This window comes from Trachurus trachurus (assembly GCF_905171665.1).
Source record: "Trachurus trachurus genome assembly, chromosome: 12".
Classification (NCBI taxonomy): Eukaryota; Metazoa; Chordata; class Actinopteri; order Carangiformes; family Carangidae; genus Trachurus; species Trachurus trachurus.
The window spans coordinates 15,205,841-15,223,334 of NC_139908.1; the positions used below are offsets into that span (position 1 = coordinate 15,205,841).

General features: G+C 40.8%; 3 protein-coding genes across 3 annotated transcripts; all 3 read right to left on the bottom strand.

Annotated features, from left to right (window-relative positions):
- Nucleotides 1-1,033: 1,033 nt before the first annotated feature.
- m17 (IL-6 subfamily cytokine M17) lies at nt 1,034-2,408 on the bottom strand (the record flags this gene model as incomplete). Its single annotated transcript, XM_083984021.1, has 3 exons — nt 2,320-2,408; nt 1,661-1,809; nt 1,034-1,501 (listed from the first exon to the last, which is right to left on the bottom strand). Exons 1-3 carry the CDS (start codon nt 2,372-2,374, stop codon nt 1,034-1,036), a joined length of 672 nt encoding a protein of 223 aa, XP_083840147.1. The 5' UTR covers nt 2,375-2,408.
- Nucleotides 2,409-6,818: 4,410 nt separating this feature from the next.
- Nucleotides 6,819-11,720, bottom strand: taok3b (TAO kinase 3b; the record flags this gene model as incomplete). The annotated part of the gene is made up of 7 exons (XM_083982874.1): nt 6,819-6,980; nt 8,191-8,373; nt 8,662-8,874; nt 9,945-10,184; nt 10,927-11,130; nt 11,273-11,401; nt 11,535-11,720. 7 exons carry the CDS (start codon nt 11,718-11,720, stop codon nt 6,819-6,821), a joined length of 1,317 nt encoding a protein of 438 aa, XP_083839000.1.
- A 4,351-nt stretch (nt 11,721-16,071) lies between these two features.
- Nucleotides 16,072-17,378, bottom strand: LOC310994340 (heat shock protein beta-1-like; the record flags this gene model as incomplete). The annotated part of the gene is made up of 3 exons (XM_083982989.1): nt 16,072-16,234; nt 16,843-16,906; nt 17,003-17,378. The coding sequence occupies 3 exons, from the start codon at nt 17,376-17,378 to the stop codon at nt 16,072-16,074; spliced, it is 603 nt and encodes a 200-aa protein (XP_083839115.1).
- Nucleotides 17,379-17,494: the final 116 nt, after the last annotated feature.

The following is a 17,494-nucleotide window of genomic DNA, read 5'->3' on the forward strand; positions in this document are numbered from 1 at the left end:
GTGGGTTGTGAAAAAGAATAAATAATGTAGACTGAAGAATTGGTGTTGTCCTGAGGTAGCCTCTGGGTTTGTGCTTTAAATAAAGCCGAGTTATAACGAGGAACTTGATTCATGACCTAGAGTGAATCCCCCATCCACTTCCAGTTTCCTGAAAGCTTGTGATCTGAGGAAAGTTTAGTTAAGCATTACTTCATTTCAACACATATAGTTGGTGTTTGTGGTCTATATACGTTAAGATGACCAATTTGTGCGTAGTTTCGGTTATTCGTCATCAGTTAATAACAATTGGAGTTTTCTGCAGAACCTCAGATTCACACCTAACGCCTCCACTGACAGGATGAGATACATGTGGCCACCACATACAGTTATCTGACCAACACCGTCCCACACCCACCCACACCTTGTGACTGACTGGCCAGACGGCCCGCCAGTGTCATGAAATCTTTCCTATCTGATGCAGCCTTGTGTTGAACACATGCGTCACTCAGAGCTGATATCAGCTCAGTCAGCGTCTCAGCAGCTTCCTGATTTTCTTTTTAACTCCTCTTGATCTGTGTAGAAAACAACACATGATGCTTCCAACATGAATTATACTGTTTTGGTCTTTCTTTAAAATGTAATCATCATCAACAGGGTTGAAACTGTTGTGTTGATCCATTTTTTTTATCTTCTGTACATTATCAATGCAGCCTCCCAAAAAAATTCACAGTTCAAAAATTAGTCCAGCAAGTTATTTTTTTTAATAATTATGTACAGTAAATAAGCAAATAATTTTACATCAGCAAAGTAGAACCTTACATAACGTATTAGATATATTAAATATACATAACTTGCTCAGAGATAAACTTTGCATTCTTCATCTTTTAACAGCATCCCTTCTTCTCAAAAACACAAAAGAAAATAAATAATAAATACCATAAATAGGCTCCATTACTCTGATGTACCAGCCATCTTTAAATTCACTTTTCTTTTTAAATCTTTATCAAAAAAATAATAATACTGTCTAAGGTCACCCTGGGCGGGGGGGTCATCCCTAGAAGAAGGGTGTGTTTATCTGTATCCTCCTCCTGCAGACTTTGCTCCTTATAGTTCTCAGTTCGAGGGAGATGTTTGACAGGAGCTCTTTGTAGGTTTTCAGCACCACACAGCCGTAGACCTTCTGCTGGAACACGTTCTGAGGCGGAGGCAGATCGGTCGCCCCCCCTGCTGGCTGCGGTACTGGCAGGTTTGGGAAGAGGCTCTGATAAAAGTTCTTTATGCGTTCGGCCAGGTACTTGCTGCGAGCGCTGACATGGTCGAGCTTGGTCAGCAGCGGACTGGCGGGCAACTGCAAGTCTGTCTGCTGCTCGTACACCCGTTTTAAATGCGGGATGAAGGCTTGGACGTGTGTGTAGATGCTCGCTATCCTCTCTGAGGGCTCCAGGCCGGAGATGTTTGGGTCAGGGACATTGTTCACCGACACCTTGCAGAGGAACTCTGGCAATTCTCCTTGAGAGGCTTTCTGCAAAAGCAAAAAGAAAAGGTATTAAAAAAACATCAGATTAATCAAATCACACATCTTGTGTGTCTAGTAATGAAAACACAGCATGTAAAACACTGAGGAAGCACATGGGGATTTCACCCAGCAAAATTAGATATAGCTCTTCATGACTGTACTCACATATGTTTTGATTAGGTCGACAGATTCCTTCTGTGCAAGTCTGGTGAGCTTCAGAGTCTGTTGCAGTGAATTCCCACATTGCTGGTTTCTGCTCGCTGCCACAGTTCTTGTTGAATCAACAGCCATTAGCAGCAGGACAGAGAGTAATGCTGAGGAGAAAGGAACTGGTCAGTTATGGTTATCCTACATCACATCAGTGAGGGGAACTGCATTTTAAAGCCACGAGCGGCGAGTAGCAGAGGTAAAAATAGATTGTCCACCTAGCAAACATTCAGCATGTGAAAACAGAACAACCACAAGTCTGCTGACAGTTCAGACATTTTATACAACAGTTTAATGTAGTTATAATGTGATTCTGTTATATATTATGATATGTCATATCGCTCTCTTAAGATATTGAATAGATTCTCCAAACAGATGAAAAAGCCATTTACTTCACTGATGCAAGCACAAAATCTAATGTGTATGTGTTTTCTTTAATAAACTGAAGATAAACTGTAACTTAAGTTTGAACATTTGAAACTCATCAGTCAGTCAACCAGCAGCTCTAAAGCAGTGAAAATGATACCAAACAGCAGCAACATGCACTGTCAAGAAAAGATGCAATTGTGTTTAATTGTCTCCTTGATGTCTCAATAGAATGAAATTAGAAAACTTACTTGTTGCCAGTTCCATGAACTGTTGAAAATTCATGCTCTTTACATGACCATTCATTCTCCACTCGGTATCGCAGGCAATTTGCGCAGACTTGTCATAATCACACTGCTGTAAAACTTTTTTAAAAGACAGAAACCACACATTTGTCATAGGAGGAAATGACGTGCACTTTGTGAGGCAACCAAATTTCCCAGAATTTCCTCCTTCTTTTCAGATGTGCAGTTTTTTTTTTTTCTTCCCTCTGCGCTGGGCAATGTCCCTACATGCCTAAACATATGACAGGGCATGAAGGGACAGTGTCTAATTGTTATATTTATTATATGTGTGAGAAAAAACTACTAACAGCACTTCCTTTTTATGTGTGCATGGAGAGATATACACGTATCTGGTATATTTAAAATCACTTGAGGAACATTAACCTGCTGAATTTAGAAAAACTGTGTCAGACGTGCATGAAAATAATTGAAGCGCTGGGGTCAGCCTACCCTTTGACACAGTTCACTGACATGCTTCTTTTTTTTTTACCGCCCTCTAGAGAGTGCGGGTGAGAAGGTGAGAACCTGGTGGGAGCTAAAAAGTAAAAGTGAGCTCACTTGCAGTGCACCGAGCTGCACAGCGCACCTTCTAGAAGTAGCATCTTCAATTCAGATATAATTCAGGGACTTATATTTCTTTCTTTTTTTGTCACTTGTATTGAATCAGTGACTTATAGTTCAACAACAGCACCACACCCCTGCAGCCGTTGCTGCCTGGATGCTGCAAAATCCGCCCTAATAACAGTCAACAAACTCTGAGCTGACCCTTTAGAAAGTGGAAGTAACGACATTGAAAAGAAATTTCCACCACCCTCCTGTCTTATGATAAACAATTCCACTTAATTGTATCATTACAACTGTAACAGCGGCTTCTCAAACCGCTCCTCTTTCTGCCGCAGTGTTTTCATGTGAGCATTTTGCAGGAAGCTGGCAAGGTCACAGGAAATGCATTTCTCAATCAGAAACTTTTACATGTGCGTAAAGAGGGGAGGGTCTGCTAGCTGAAGCAGGCAATACGCCACTGTCATCTCACCACAACTTTAAGCCTCTGTCTGCCTGGGCTCACTGTTGCAGAGGATGAGTTCATGGTGATAATGTTAAGGAGTATTGCATCCATCAGTCCTGTGATGTTTTTGGGTGAAGGAAGGAGGAACTTGAGGAATGTGTAAAAGATCATAATAACACAAAGTGGGGTTTTCATGTGTTGTCTAATCTCATCAACGTCATCACTATCATCACAAACTTCTATGAATGGTGGTCACTTCTGCTTGGAGACACCCGGTGATGTGTTTAGTCAGCCGTCTGCATCACAGGGTTGATGGGAGGTCAGTCAGCCTGCAGGACACAAACACACACACACTATCTGTAGAAGCCATAGATAAACTTTATACGAGCTCGCTGAGAGCCGACACGATCTCCATGCCTTTTTTCTTGTGGTAATCACGTCTTGGTTTAAAGCATCCCCATCTCGGTGTTGTATTGTAGTGAAACCACTGTCTACTTGAGAAAAGAGAGAGGGGGAACTCGACACACCACAGCCCTGTCAGCACTACTTCAGGTAAAGGCTAACCACGGAGTCTGCTATCCTCGGGGCTTTCCAGTTGCCCCAGGGGGATTAAGAGAGGGGTTGTGGTGGAACGGGCGACTGCTGCAGATGGCGCCGCAAACGTTGACATTTCAAGGAAACTACGGCTGGATTCCTGCCAGCATATACAGTAAAGACATGCCAAAAAAAGAGAAAACCCGCCAATCAACACCTAAATCAAGCAAGATTACCCATAAGTGTAAGGAGGCTGAGAAGACGCTGGACGCTCTGCAGCTCAACTTCCCTCACACCTCTTGTTCCTATTTCAAAGTTCTGGTTATAACAAGTTATCTTTGACCTGCATGTGTGTGTTTAGATCTACAGTAAATCATATGTGAGAAGAAAAAACAAAAACAACCTCCAATTAAACACAATGTAGGTCACAGAGGGCACGCTGCACCAAGGAAAAGCAAAAGTGACAATACCAACCTAGACCGCATAACAAAGCATTACGTGGAAAGGCAACCACAAACAATAAGAAATGCACTGTCAGAAGATGCAGGATGTTGACTGAGACTCCTTTTTTTTGTTCAACAGAATCTCTTTTATTTTGCATTAACTGCACAGGAAATGGTGAATAAGGTTGTTTAGGAAAGTCCCCTTTATTCTAACTAAATACATCTTTCTATTAACTTAAAATTCACACAAATTGTAAGGTTCATAACTGTTCTGAAGCCCTCTCAGGCAAAAACCTTACTCAAGCACCCCAGTAGCACTTTTATATGGAACCATTTGTCCACAAGGCTTCAGTTATATGTGACCAGACAAAAGGCCTTACTGCATATGAGAAACGTTTTTCATCAAATTTCAGAAAGTTTGTGAAAATGTAAAAGGCTGAAAAATCTAGAGGAGCCACTCAACTTCAGAACACACTCTGGTCAAACATAACAAATTCAGAATTGAAGTTTCTATGTGTAAAACAAGAGTATTTCAGTTATATTACCATCACAAATTATACTTCAATGTCATTATTATATATACCTCCATTGAAAATACTTTGTTCATTCAGGGGACATCTTCCACCTTTCAGCCCTGTGAGCAACATGACTGAACATTAATACAAGTCGTGGCTCTGAAATGAAAAGAAAGAAACAGGTCCTGAAATGCCCATCGAACAACCGACAGGGTTGCATTCAAGACCACCACATTAAACAATGTTTCAAAAACTGACCCGTGATAAAATAGTGTTTATTTTTTCCATACATATACTTCATTTTTAGAGGGTTTTCACTGCATGGGGTACTCTAAATATGTCATGAGTGTCTGAAAAACTTAGTAGTGTTTTGACTCAGAGGGGGTTTCAAAATGCTTCATGTTTACATTTTGTAAAAATCAATCGTCTCTCCAAGACAAAAAACTACAAGGCTAGGGTGGTATTAGAAATTAAGCACCAAACAATTATCTTTCCATTCATTATAAATGGAAACATTGTGCAACCTGTTCAATGACCATAATGAACATGGCAAAAAATATGTAAATCTGATCATTAGACACTAATTACTCAAATGCAATCTGGACCCACGTGTTGTTGTGTTTGTTTTTGTAGAGCCGCTGATCAATAAAAGATCATCGGAATGATATCATAAGAAGTCTGTGGTTCCATTCACCAGCATTTATACAATCTGAGAGTCTAGTGATTTGACTTAGCAATATATTGAGCTATTGTATGACCATATCTCTATATTATAAAACAAAAATGAAGCAAAATCTTTATCGTTAAGCTCTGTTATCAGTAATAGACCAGTGTCTCTGTATGTTCTAGCTATATTCTCATGTACAAATATTCATATCAAAAGTTATACAGCACAATTCTCACCATTTTCCTTTACAAGAACTTTGATAAGTGAACATTAAATGATTCACAAGTTTAGATGAAACCAAAAACAAAATGGTGCCGGCCTCAGTAAATAAAATATAGATATAACAAACACATAACTAAAATCTGCTTCAGGCACAACTTAAATAAAGGCATTTGTGAAATTATCATATCAAATATGGCGCTTATGTCCAGTATCCATAGGCCTAAAACAAAAAAATGCTATGACCACTTTTATTTACAAACAGCTAAAATCTCTGACAGATTCATGCTTCACTTCACAACCTGAATTTGTCCTTAAAGTGCATGCAATAATAAGCAGTTTTACCAAGTGGGATCTTGAGTTGTGATAAGATAAACGGGTTGATCAAGCTAATGCCAATTGATCCTACATATCAAAGAAAAGAAAAGGTAAGAACTGTCGCCTAGAAAAGTGAGGGACCACAGTATACTGTATGCATAAGCACAATATGGAAGTATGACCAAATAAAAATGAATAAACTGACTTTATCCAGTGACCCCATACAGTAACATTCACATTCAGAGCATTAAATGAAATCAAATAAATAGAACAAAATGAAATAAGACAAATAAAAATAAGACAAAGCAGCTTAACACCACGGGGGAGTCCGCAGCTCACATTCCACAATGTCCCTCCATGTAACACACACATTAAGCATCATATGAACATGATGAGTTTCTACTTAAACATATCAAAGTGCCCATTTTACTAAAATTTCCTGATTTATTCATTTCATACCAAAAGGAGGAAATGGCATGGAGGAAAGAGTCTGTTATTTTTAACACATAAGTTTTGAGTTACACTGACTAGGTTTGATTTTTATTGACATGTTGTTGTAGGTTCTTTTGTTTTTACTTTCCCCCTTTCAAGTTTCACAAAAGAAGTTCTCATTGCACGTAACACCTCGATTCAAAGATGCAATATCTAAGAGAGAAGAAAAGCAATAGAGAAAGTTATCCAGCTTTGTCACCGTGGATGTGACGAACGGTCGAGTGGACATGAAAAGGGCACGGATATGTTGTCCTCTAAAGATAAGTCCACTTTCATCTGTTGTCTTCTTTGGGGAAGTCCAGAGATCCCAGGCTTCCGAAGCCGAGACTTCTACTTTCTGTGTCAAAACCGTTAATTTCTCTGTCCTGACGTTCCAACAAGTGCTTGACCCTTTCAGTACGCTCCTTCTGAAGTGCAGCCAGTTCCTCTTCAATCTGCAATCGAAAAACGTGATGCTAGTCATTTTGTTATGGGGACACTAGATTACTCTTGTGTGAGTCATGCTGTTAGTAACTCCACCACTTTCAGACTGAATGGGAGCTCTCCTGACCTTTGGCATCACCTCTAAGGATGACCTGATTAGTCATTATACCAATCAACACTTGCTGTAATGCAAGAATTTTCAGTTTTTCCTCATCTGCAGTACTGTACGTCATGGTAAATGTACATTTTTTGTTGGTTGCACAAAACAAGATGTTTCTCTAAGCTGAAGGTGTCGAGCTTTTATAAAATGAGAAAAGCTAGACCTGCTAGCATCTCATTGAAGCTCTGCTTTACGCCACAAGCTATCATTAGCATGCTACCAATGCTTTCAATGAATATAAACATTACAACACTGAGCAGGAAATGATGTTTTCCATGTTCAGTATCTTGGTTGAGCATGATGCTAACATGGTAATATTTGATGGCAGCCATAAAACACAAATAGCAGCTAAGGCTGATGGGAATATCAGTATTTTTTTGCAGGTAGCCTATTCATAATTTCAACGGCGCGAGGGAGACAGAAATGTATATTTTATATTTCATAGCAATCCATCGTGTACTTGTTGAGTCATGTCACCTAAAATCACACATCATCCAGCAGGTGATGATGTTACTGTAGATGCTTGGTGTCATCCTATTGGGACAATGCATTATCTGCACAAAATTTCATAACAGTCCCTCTCACAGTTTCTAAGATCTGGACCACAGTGTTTGACTGACAACAGACTCACTGGCAGATTGGCTATTGCTTTTCCATTAGCATGCAAGTATTTGAAAGTATTGATTTTGCAATTACAAGACTGGGAACTACGGGACTCCTCACAATGGAAGTGGTAGTAAACCCAGTGTCAATAACTCAATAGTTATTTGAGGCCTTTTTAAAGAGTCCTCCAACACCAGTCCAAGAACAAACAATTTTGTATTGATTCATTTTAACAGATTTTACTGCAAACTTCACAAAATGTACATTTTAAGCTACAGTTGTGGTGTCATCGAGGAGAGGTCAAATTGTGACTTTGTTTGGCGCCAACTGGCCTCTAACTGCCACTATAATAGCACATCAATCTAGCTGCCTACCTATGCTGAGGTAATTTCTGTATAGTTTGGTATTGTGCTGCATTTATATCAAATATTTTTGAATGGCTTCCATCTTTAATCTACCTTCTGTTCAAGGTGCGCTCTGCGTATGGAGACCTTCTGCTCAAGTTTCTGCTGCTCTCGCTCATGTTGGGTCTCCATCTGTGACTTGGTTTTTCTCTGGTAGGCATCCAGGAGCTCCATCTCTTGCTTCAGCTGCTGCTTCAGAGCTTGGCACTCTCTCTCCTGCTCTGCCTCTAATCGCATCTAGAGACCCAGCGAGACAGAGGTGGTCACAAACACATTAGCAACAAGCCCAGGTTGGGCGCTCATTTGTCAAACTACAGGCCAACAACATTTAGCACAAGCTTTAGCATTAAACAGCAGTCCACTGTTCTCGAATGTGTAATGGAAAAAAACTGATGCTCGTACAGTGGCGACTGTTACCATTATGGATGTCGAGAAGGACAAATGTGTTGCATGAATAAATATACAACATACAAATGATGAATGAGGTCCACTTTTTTTCAACAAGATGCTTCTGGGTCCTCGTACCGCTTGTGAAGCCATCATCTCGTTGATGCTCTGCTCGTACTGCTCGGCCAGTACAGCCAGCTTCCGTGTCTGCTCCTCTTTCAGGCTCTTCAGGATGGACTTGTGGTCGCCTTTGGGGGAGACTTCCAGCTGATGGTTCCTCAGAGCTTTGTACTGCTTGTTCTGCACCTTGCACGTATCTTGGAACTGTTTCTTGATCTGCATCTCCAGCATCTGCACAGGGTTGAAAGACATCACAACAGACATCACAACACAATCAGTCAAATGGCACAAACCTGTTTTAACACTGGTTCTTTTTGAGATAGAGCCAAAGTAAATCCTATTGTATAATTAGAAAAAAACAGTTGTCTTCATTTGATTGACTTGGTAATTTAGTTAGTAGGTCCAGACAGACCTCCACTTTGTTCTCAAGACACTCTTCCATGTGGAGTAAATAATTTTCAAGTTGTATTAATAGGTAAATCATTAATTAAGTATTTGTTTGCTTGTTTTTGAGTATTTCAGTTTGGAGATTAGCTAACCTCTCCCCTAAATTGTTCACATCATAAAAACTACTGTCCATTAAGGGGACATATTGTGGAAATATCGCTTTTTGAAGGCTCTTTAACATATTTTGGGGGGTTTGGCTTGCCTTCCGGCCCCAAAAAAATTTACTAAAAAAATGAGCTGTTCCCTCAAATGTCTTCCAGTGATGTAACTAGTTTTCACATTTACATAACCCCACCCCTACCTGGGACCAGTAGAAGGGGTGGGGCTGGGCAAGCAGTGGCTGATTTGCATTTAAAGGGACAGGTACTTAACCAGCTGTTCTGAACAGGGCAGTTTTGAGCGGATGAAAAGAGCCGTGATGTTTGATCCTTGGGGTATTTTGACCACAGCATGTCACAGACATGTCTTTAAGACACCTTGGAACTATTTTAATTTGTGGAAAGGGGGCATAATATGTCTCCTTTAATATTTAAAGAGAGTGGAAATGTTCAAATGTGTTAACAATATCACTGCAATGTTTTGAAAGAAGCAGTTCTCATGGCAACATGGTTGATGCTTTTCTTCAGTTTTCTATCTGTAATTAGAATAAGAATACAAGGTACACTTCTGATTTTACCAAATGTCGGAAGTACGGGAAGATGCAGAAGTTTGGTACCTGCAGAGTTTTCATTTCAAACCCAGCGTGTAATCTTCCTTTTAGCAGCAAACTTTTCTTGAAATGAAATGATCTGCACATCTCACTCTCAATAACCACATACAGTACAGTACAGTGGCCAAAACAAGGCTCCACGTACCTTGAGGTTTCTGGGCTGCTGCCGCTGCTCCAGACTGTGTTTCCTGTGTAGTTCTCTCTGCCGCCGGCCGTTGTACTCCTCCTGGTTTTCGAGCTCTGTCTGGTGCTGCAGCCGCATGAGTTCAACACGCAGTTTCTGTAGCATCTGCAGCTGCCGGCGCTCCAGGTCCTGGGTGGACTCGTCCTGCCGGATCATCAGAGCGTGTTCCATCTCCTTCTGGGTCCTCTTCTTGTTCAACTCCTGGGCGAGAAGTTTGATGGAGAGGGGATGGGGAAGATTAGGATTGATGTATTTATATGTATTTATTATTGTTCTTTTAGCCCTGAATGCACTTTATATTTTATATTTTTATATTCTTATATCTATCTGTGCTTTTTTTAATGTATGATCGGTGCTGTGCTGCTGCTGGAACCTCAATTTCCCTGAGTGTAACCTCCCAAGGGATTAATAAAGTACTATCTATCTATCTATCTATCTATCTATCTATCTATCTATCTATCTATCTATCTATCTATCTATCTATGCAAATGTTCATAAACAATGTTGGACTAAGCCTGCTTTATTTGATTTATGGAGAAATCTCAGTCATTTCTTTTGGCTTCCTGTAAGCACTACATTATTTTTACACACCTATGCTGATGACACACAGCTTTACATTCAAATGCAGAACAGACAATAGTTCATCCGGAGTGGTAAGCCACCACAGGTCCTGACTCATTTCATGATCAGTTCAAGTGACATATGACAACAACTTTAAACATGAGGATTCCTTTGTGGTCTTTGTTGCAAGTGAGGTGGTTCATACTGTATCTGCTGTAAAAATCTACATTTTAGTCTAGTCAGTCTAGTCAGTGTACCAAAGCTTCATCTAGATGATGTTTGTTCCAATCCAAACTCATCCATAAAAATGAATTGAGCTTTTGTAATTGTTTGTATCATCTGGTTACACATAATGTTATGTAATGGCATGAAGTCTCTGTACCTCTCTCAGCTGCTCTTGTTCAAACTCCTGCTTCCTGACCAGACTCCGGCGTTTTAGGGCCCTGCAGCTCCGGTCGTAGACCAGCCTCTGCTGGGCCAGCAGATGAGCTTCCTCCTCAGCCTGGGAGCGCTGCATTGTTTCTTTGTGCCTGGACAGACGCTCCTGCTTCTCCTCCTTGGGTGTGCAAGGGTCTTCATTCATCTCCTTGAAATAAAAAAATAACAGAACAATGTAAACAGAGCTGGTGTGATCAGAGGAAAATCCTGTCGGAAATTGTCAGAGAAGGCTGAGAGATACGACGTGTAAGTTCACAAACTTTGTGGCTGTGTTTATTCAAGATATTTACTTCTTTGATCTTGTCTTTGCAGAGCCTGTACTCCTTTTTCTGGTTTTCTAAGAAAGTAGTCAGCTCTTTCTTTTGCTGAGCAACAATCTGTTGCTGGATCCTCCTCTCTTCTGCTGCAACTGACTTCATCTGTGAAGAGACATCAAAATATTCAAATTACCACCCAGAGATGCCTGAAGACACACTGTTTGACTTAAAGTGAATGAAATCACTTTGTAGTTTCTACCTCATTCATAAGTAACACCTGCTGTGGTGGCTTTACCTCTTTGTCTGTTTGAGCAACATGGCGTTTGGCCAGTCTTTCCAGCTCAATGTAAGTGTTGTTCGCATGTGTCTCTAATTCCTTCTGCAGCCGGAGCCTATGCTCATCCATCTCGGCCTTTAGCCTGTTCTCCAGGGCGATCAGCTGCTTCTGGTGCTGCCGCCGCATGCGCTTATACCCAGACATCTGCTCCCGCAGCTCAAAGTCCTGCTCATGCTCCTGGATCTACCTGATGACCTAGACAGAGGAACACAGGAGGCAGGAAGTAAAAGACACAGGGCAGGCAGACAGAAACAACTGCCGTGGTGGAGAGAGAAATAAATGAAGAAGACAGCTGGTGAGTGAGAGGCTATGGCCTAAAAACACACCACATACAGTGCAGTGGTAAAGAACAATTGTCACAGAAAAGTAATCAGTCTGCAGATAAGGCAACTACATGTCCATGATGAGCCAAGAATTTAAAAATGGGTTACAAATGATACAGAGGTCTAATTGTAACAGAGGCTCTGTTGTTGAATCCCATTTCAAATTCTGCATAGAGTAACTCGTGATAAAATCAAGCAACATGAATTAATCACTGAATCACTCCAGTGTCCTTTCCAACAAGCAACCGATGTCCATATGATGTCATGATTAGGATCAAGACCCGTCTGTGAGACAACAATGACTATGAAAAGTAGATGTGGAAATACACCTTTTTCTTTTCTTTTCTTTTCTTTCTTTAACAAAGTATGACAAGAACGAATTCTCAGTGGTAATAGAAAGCAGGCAGAGATTTACATGGAATACATATAAATGCAATGCACACACATAAAAGCAGAGGCAGAGAGGGAAGCTGAGGATGGAAAAAATGACATCCATTAACAGGATCTGGTTGCCATGACTACAGATGTACAGCTGAGAACACAGACACCCCTTCCCTCCCCTCCTCACAACCCCCCTCCCCCCCAGCACACACACACACACACACACACACACACGTACACCCGCACGCACGCACACACGCGCACACATACACTAACACACGCGCGGATGTGTGTGTGTGCGCGCGCACACAGATACACACACACACGTACTTTTTTATGCAAACGGTGGAGAGAGGGAGCTGCGTACCAAAGATGCTGATTTGATGGTGGCAATGTGTTCACAGATCTTGCAGTCGAGAGACCGGCTCTTGTGAGAAGTAGGCCGCAGCTCTGGCCTGGTGTCCCTGTGCACAGCCTCATCCCTCACGCAAGCATGGTCCTGCAGGGGGGGAGGAAAAGGAGGAGATAGTAGGGCTGGGTGCTTCCCAGGCCCTCCGCACTCGCTGTTTCTGCTAGAGCTGCTATTACTGCCGAATCTCCCTGAATGCAGCACACATCCAGCGTTAAATGCATCCTTCCCCTGCTTGTTTCCCCGCTACTGTCTGCAAGTCCTTCCTAAGAGAGAAAAGGGCATTGCCAAACAATTGCAGGCACCACCGTAAAGGCAGCTACTGGATGTAGTCGGGTTTTTTTTTCTGGCGTCCCCCTCTTCCCAAAGAGGAGGAACCAAATGGCTCCGGTGGATAAGGGTGAATTATGCAATGCCTACCATTGATAATCGGAGAAAGATAGCACAGGGATGTATGTTACTGCCACTCTTCTTTTCCGTTTCAAAATGCAAGAAATGTTTGGGAGGAAAAATACTTTTCCTGTGTTGCCATGATCGCATGTGGAACCATTTTTAAAAATATTGGAATCAGATAAGGCACATCCAAACATGGTTTTTCCTCGAATATGTCGCTTGATGATCCGTTTGTATTCCACTCGAATTTCTGTCCTACATTTACAGCGCACTTGGTCATGGTAGGTGGTTCTGGTGCCTTCTATTCATCTCTTTCCTCTGTCCCTCTTCTACACTCCCCCTTCCTTTAAAGAGACACCGCAATACTACAGGCATATCTCAGCAAAAGCCTAAAGTTAGGCTATTGAACATCACACGCTATCACAATACATAGAAAAAATGTATCAATAATGGAATTATGTCATTATTATTAGGCCTATTATTATTATTATAAATCTTTTCAAAATTCCCATTGACATCTCACGTCATACAACGTCGGTTTATAGTGAGGTACGTCATCATCATTATGTTCATTAATATAATTATTGATGGTATTGTTGTCATCATAATTAGTTCTATTAGGTTATCATTAGCTATTCATTTTCTAAACTTCTCTTCACCTGGGAGAAATAATTTCATCATCATCATAACATACTCTCTTTTCTTTTCTTTCTTTTTGCAGGAATGATGAAACAGACTTTGTTGAGTTTAGTTTTTACACTAATTGCTTCATGACAGCATTTCAATAACCTTTATTCCCAGTGTCTCTCTCCATGGTGCTGAAAATGAAATAGTTAACAGTATATGTGCATATACTGTCACTCCCACTACTGCTACATCCCATTGGTACACATTAGCAATGTTAGCATGCAGTACTCCTAGAAACCACTGGGAATCACCATGGCAACCACCTCATCCAGCCTCCCAACCACCTAGAAATTTGCCAGGAATACCTTAGTGACCATCTGACAACCACATAGTAGGCTACAACCCTATAGCAACCTTGCAGAACAACCAGCTCACAACTACCTTGAAAGACCCAAACAACCTAGCCAGATGTTATAAATACTCCAGAAACCTCCTAACGACGAGCCAGTGACACCATAGCAATTGTTCCAAATAAAGACAACATATCCACCCAGCGACCACCAACGCTCTCCTATCAAACACACACAGCAGCAGAAGTGCCTCAATAAAAGTTTCATCAAAGTAATTTTCCTTTGGGCTTCATGCTTAAAGTTCCTTCTGAAGGTTTTTACTTCTCCTATTTTATGCTCTGTGTCATCCAGCGCACTAAGAAAAGGCTCCGCTGGGGTTCAGGTTTGCTTCTCTTGGACATTTGCTTGCTGCATAACATTTTAGCATTAAATTACATATTTAAAATCACTGTTATTCATTCTGCATAAATCCCATTGGACCTTGGAGATATTGCCACAGACCAAAGTGTACAGCGTAGACACTGTTATATTGTGAGTTGTATTTTTTGTAAGACTTCCTCCGTGTGTTTGTTTGTGCTGTTGCTGGGTTCCTCTGTTCCTGAGCATGTTTTTGGCTTCAGGCCTGAAAGGTCCAGTGATGTAATGTTTAGTGTACATGCTTTAATTCTTGCTAGTGACTGTGAGCTGGGTGATGGATGGAGAAGGGATGGCAGATGCTATTTGAAGCATCTGTATATGAGCATCCATGATGAATGAATTTGCCCAGAGCCATTGTAATTGGAGATTGTTGGCACTTTGGCCATAGCTATTGTCCATGGTGATTGCACAATATTTTAAGTTCTCCTCTATTTAAACTGACACATCAAGGGAAGAGGTGAAAGAACAATGAAACTTTGGCCACAGATGGTCACATGGTTAGAGCAACGTCTAACCTTTTGTCTTACTGTCTCTAAACATGGACAAATGAGCAGATAACCATTCTTTAACAGAGGATAAAATTCAATCAAAACATCATCACTTCATGACCACTCGTTGGATAATCAACAAACGATGCCAAGAAAGTGAACAAGTAATCATCAGTTCAAACAAGCCACACTGTGTTTTATCATACCTTCTGTATTATTTTTTTCATTACAGCATTAATCCATGTGATGGAATATAGGACATAAACAATAACTTAGTGCAGTACTCTATGTAAACACTAGATGTCACTGCTTACTTTTGAATGGTGTGGTCTTCATCAGACGAACTCAGCACGATTCACTCTCAACCCTTGCAACTTTACAAAAACTATTATTTCGTTCATCTATAGGCATTTTTCAGCTTCACTTTCCTTTGACATTTGCCACCACATTTACAAACTTCACCACATGCAAAGTGATTTTAAAATATGCATCTGACAGATGAGTGGTAAGTGGCTGATTATGTTGTCATTGAGATAAACTGTTTATATGAGTAAATAAACTGACACCAGAAAAACAAGCAATGGATGAACAAATAGCCCAACAATTATTAAACAGGTTCCTACTAGTCCGATTATCTGCATATAAATTGTGAAAATTACAATCTTTTTATTCATATGGCAGGAGCTGTTTAATACATTTGTTGAAGATCATATGACATCTTCATTGTCACTATTCTTCCCTGTTATACAGAAGATGTGATGACATTGCTACCAACCCTGTTCTGTTTGAAATGCCATGCCATGCAAAAATGATTCCTTCCTCATTCCTCACTTTCAAAGTCAGTTCTGTTTTACTTTGATGAGTTTGCATTTCATTTTAAAACCAAAAGTAACTACGTGGCATGGTGCTGTAGCGGTGATCATGCATTAGAGTAGCACACAGTATCTCTGAAAAACATGCCTGTTGTTGTTACAGTAAATCTCTAAGTTAGCTGTAACAAACTTTACTTTTTTTTTTTTTTTTTTTTCATTTTAAATGTCAGTGCTACAAAGGTTGCTACAACGCGAGCTACATCTGAGTCTAGTTTCAAGTTCTGCTCAGCTGGTTTCACTTTTCACCGTCCTGCCTCTGTCTGGTCTGAACGGGTATGACAAGCTCGTTATTGGCCGGGGTGCCGGTGGACGTCCCGGGAACAGGAGCCTCTACGGACAGGACTCCATCACCAGACAATGATGAGCTGATGTGCTGCAGGTCCACCCCCTGTGGCAACCTTGAACATAATGAAGACAGTTACTTATCAGCAACCAACATGTCAACACAAGCTAAATGAAGTCATAGCATGTAGCTGGGCTCTTCGTGATGAGGCAGCCTGTTGCTCCATGATACTTTATCATCATCATGTGTCTTCACTGACCTCTGACCTTATTAAAGTTTAGTGTTTATTTCAGTGTTTTTCAACCTTGGGGTCGGGGCTCCATGTGGGGTCACCTGGAATTCAAATGGGGTCGCCTGAAATGTCTAGTAATTGATTAACAAAAATTACTGATGAAAATGTTTTGTAACTAATTATTATTCTTTTTTAAATTATAATTAAAAACACCACAGACAATCTTAAACAACTGTATTCTATACTTTTACTTTATCGAATATAAATTGAGTTCAAATAAAATGCAGTATATAAAAATATCTGAGCTGGTATATCTTGAATGACAGGATCACCCAAAATTTGTGATGTCAAAATGGGGTCACAAGCCAAAAAAGGTTGGGAACCACTGGTTTATTTGCTTTAGTGGTGTTATTTATAGAGTACACTGCAATCAAAACAGTGATAACCCAGTAACCCTCCCCATATTCTTCATATATTCAGAGATGACCTACTTATATTTGCGGGTGAAGCATCTTGAAACTAATCCATGCTCATCTTGCCTTTCTTCATGATTTCCTTGATATGAAAAACAGAAAAAGTGAGAAAAATACATTGTTTATAATACTGTAAATTTGGATGTTTTTACATGTATCAAAGAAGCTTGTGCAGTACCTGATATTTGCAGATAGCCCTCCTTGGTTGTGATTGCAATCTCCTCAGGTGAGAAGTGATTGACATCCAGGTTGATCCTCCAGCTGTGTTGCCCCGTCTGGATCTCCGACACTCCGCTTGTGACTTGTTTCAGGTCCTTTTCATTCTGACCTCTCAGCGGAGGCAGGAGGGGGGTTTGTGCGTACGCTGGCCACGAGAAAGATGCCATTCTCTTCTTCGCCCAGTCTAGCCAGTCCAGATCACTGGGTTCCAGGAAAGGAGGGAGGCCAAAGTCCTGCGCGAAGATGCGGCTCGGCTGAGTCCAGTTTGGGAAGGGATCCCAGCTGACATCTCGACGGAAAATGGGACGAGATAATGTTTTATTTTGTTCACCCATCTCCCTTGAGAGTAAGCTCAGAATGAGGGAGACTGATGTTGAAACTGCAAAGTCTGTAGCTCCACCCTGACAAGCAAGTCTAGATTGATGACCGGGACATTAAACAATAGGGCAGC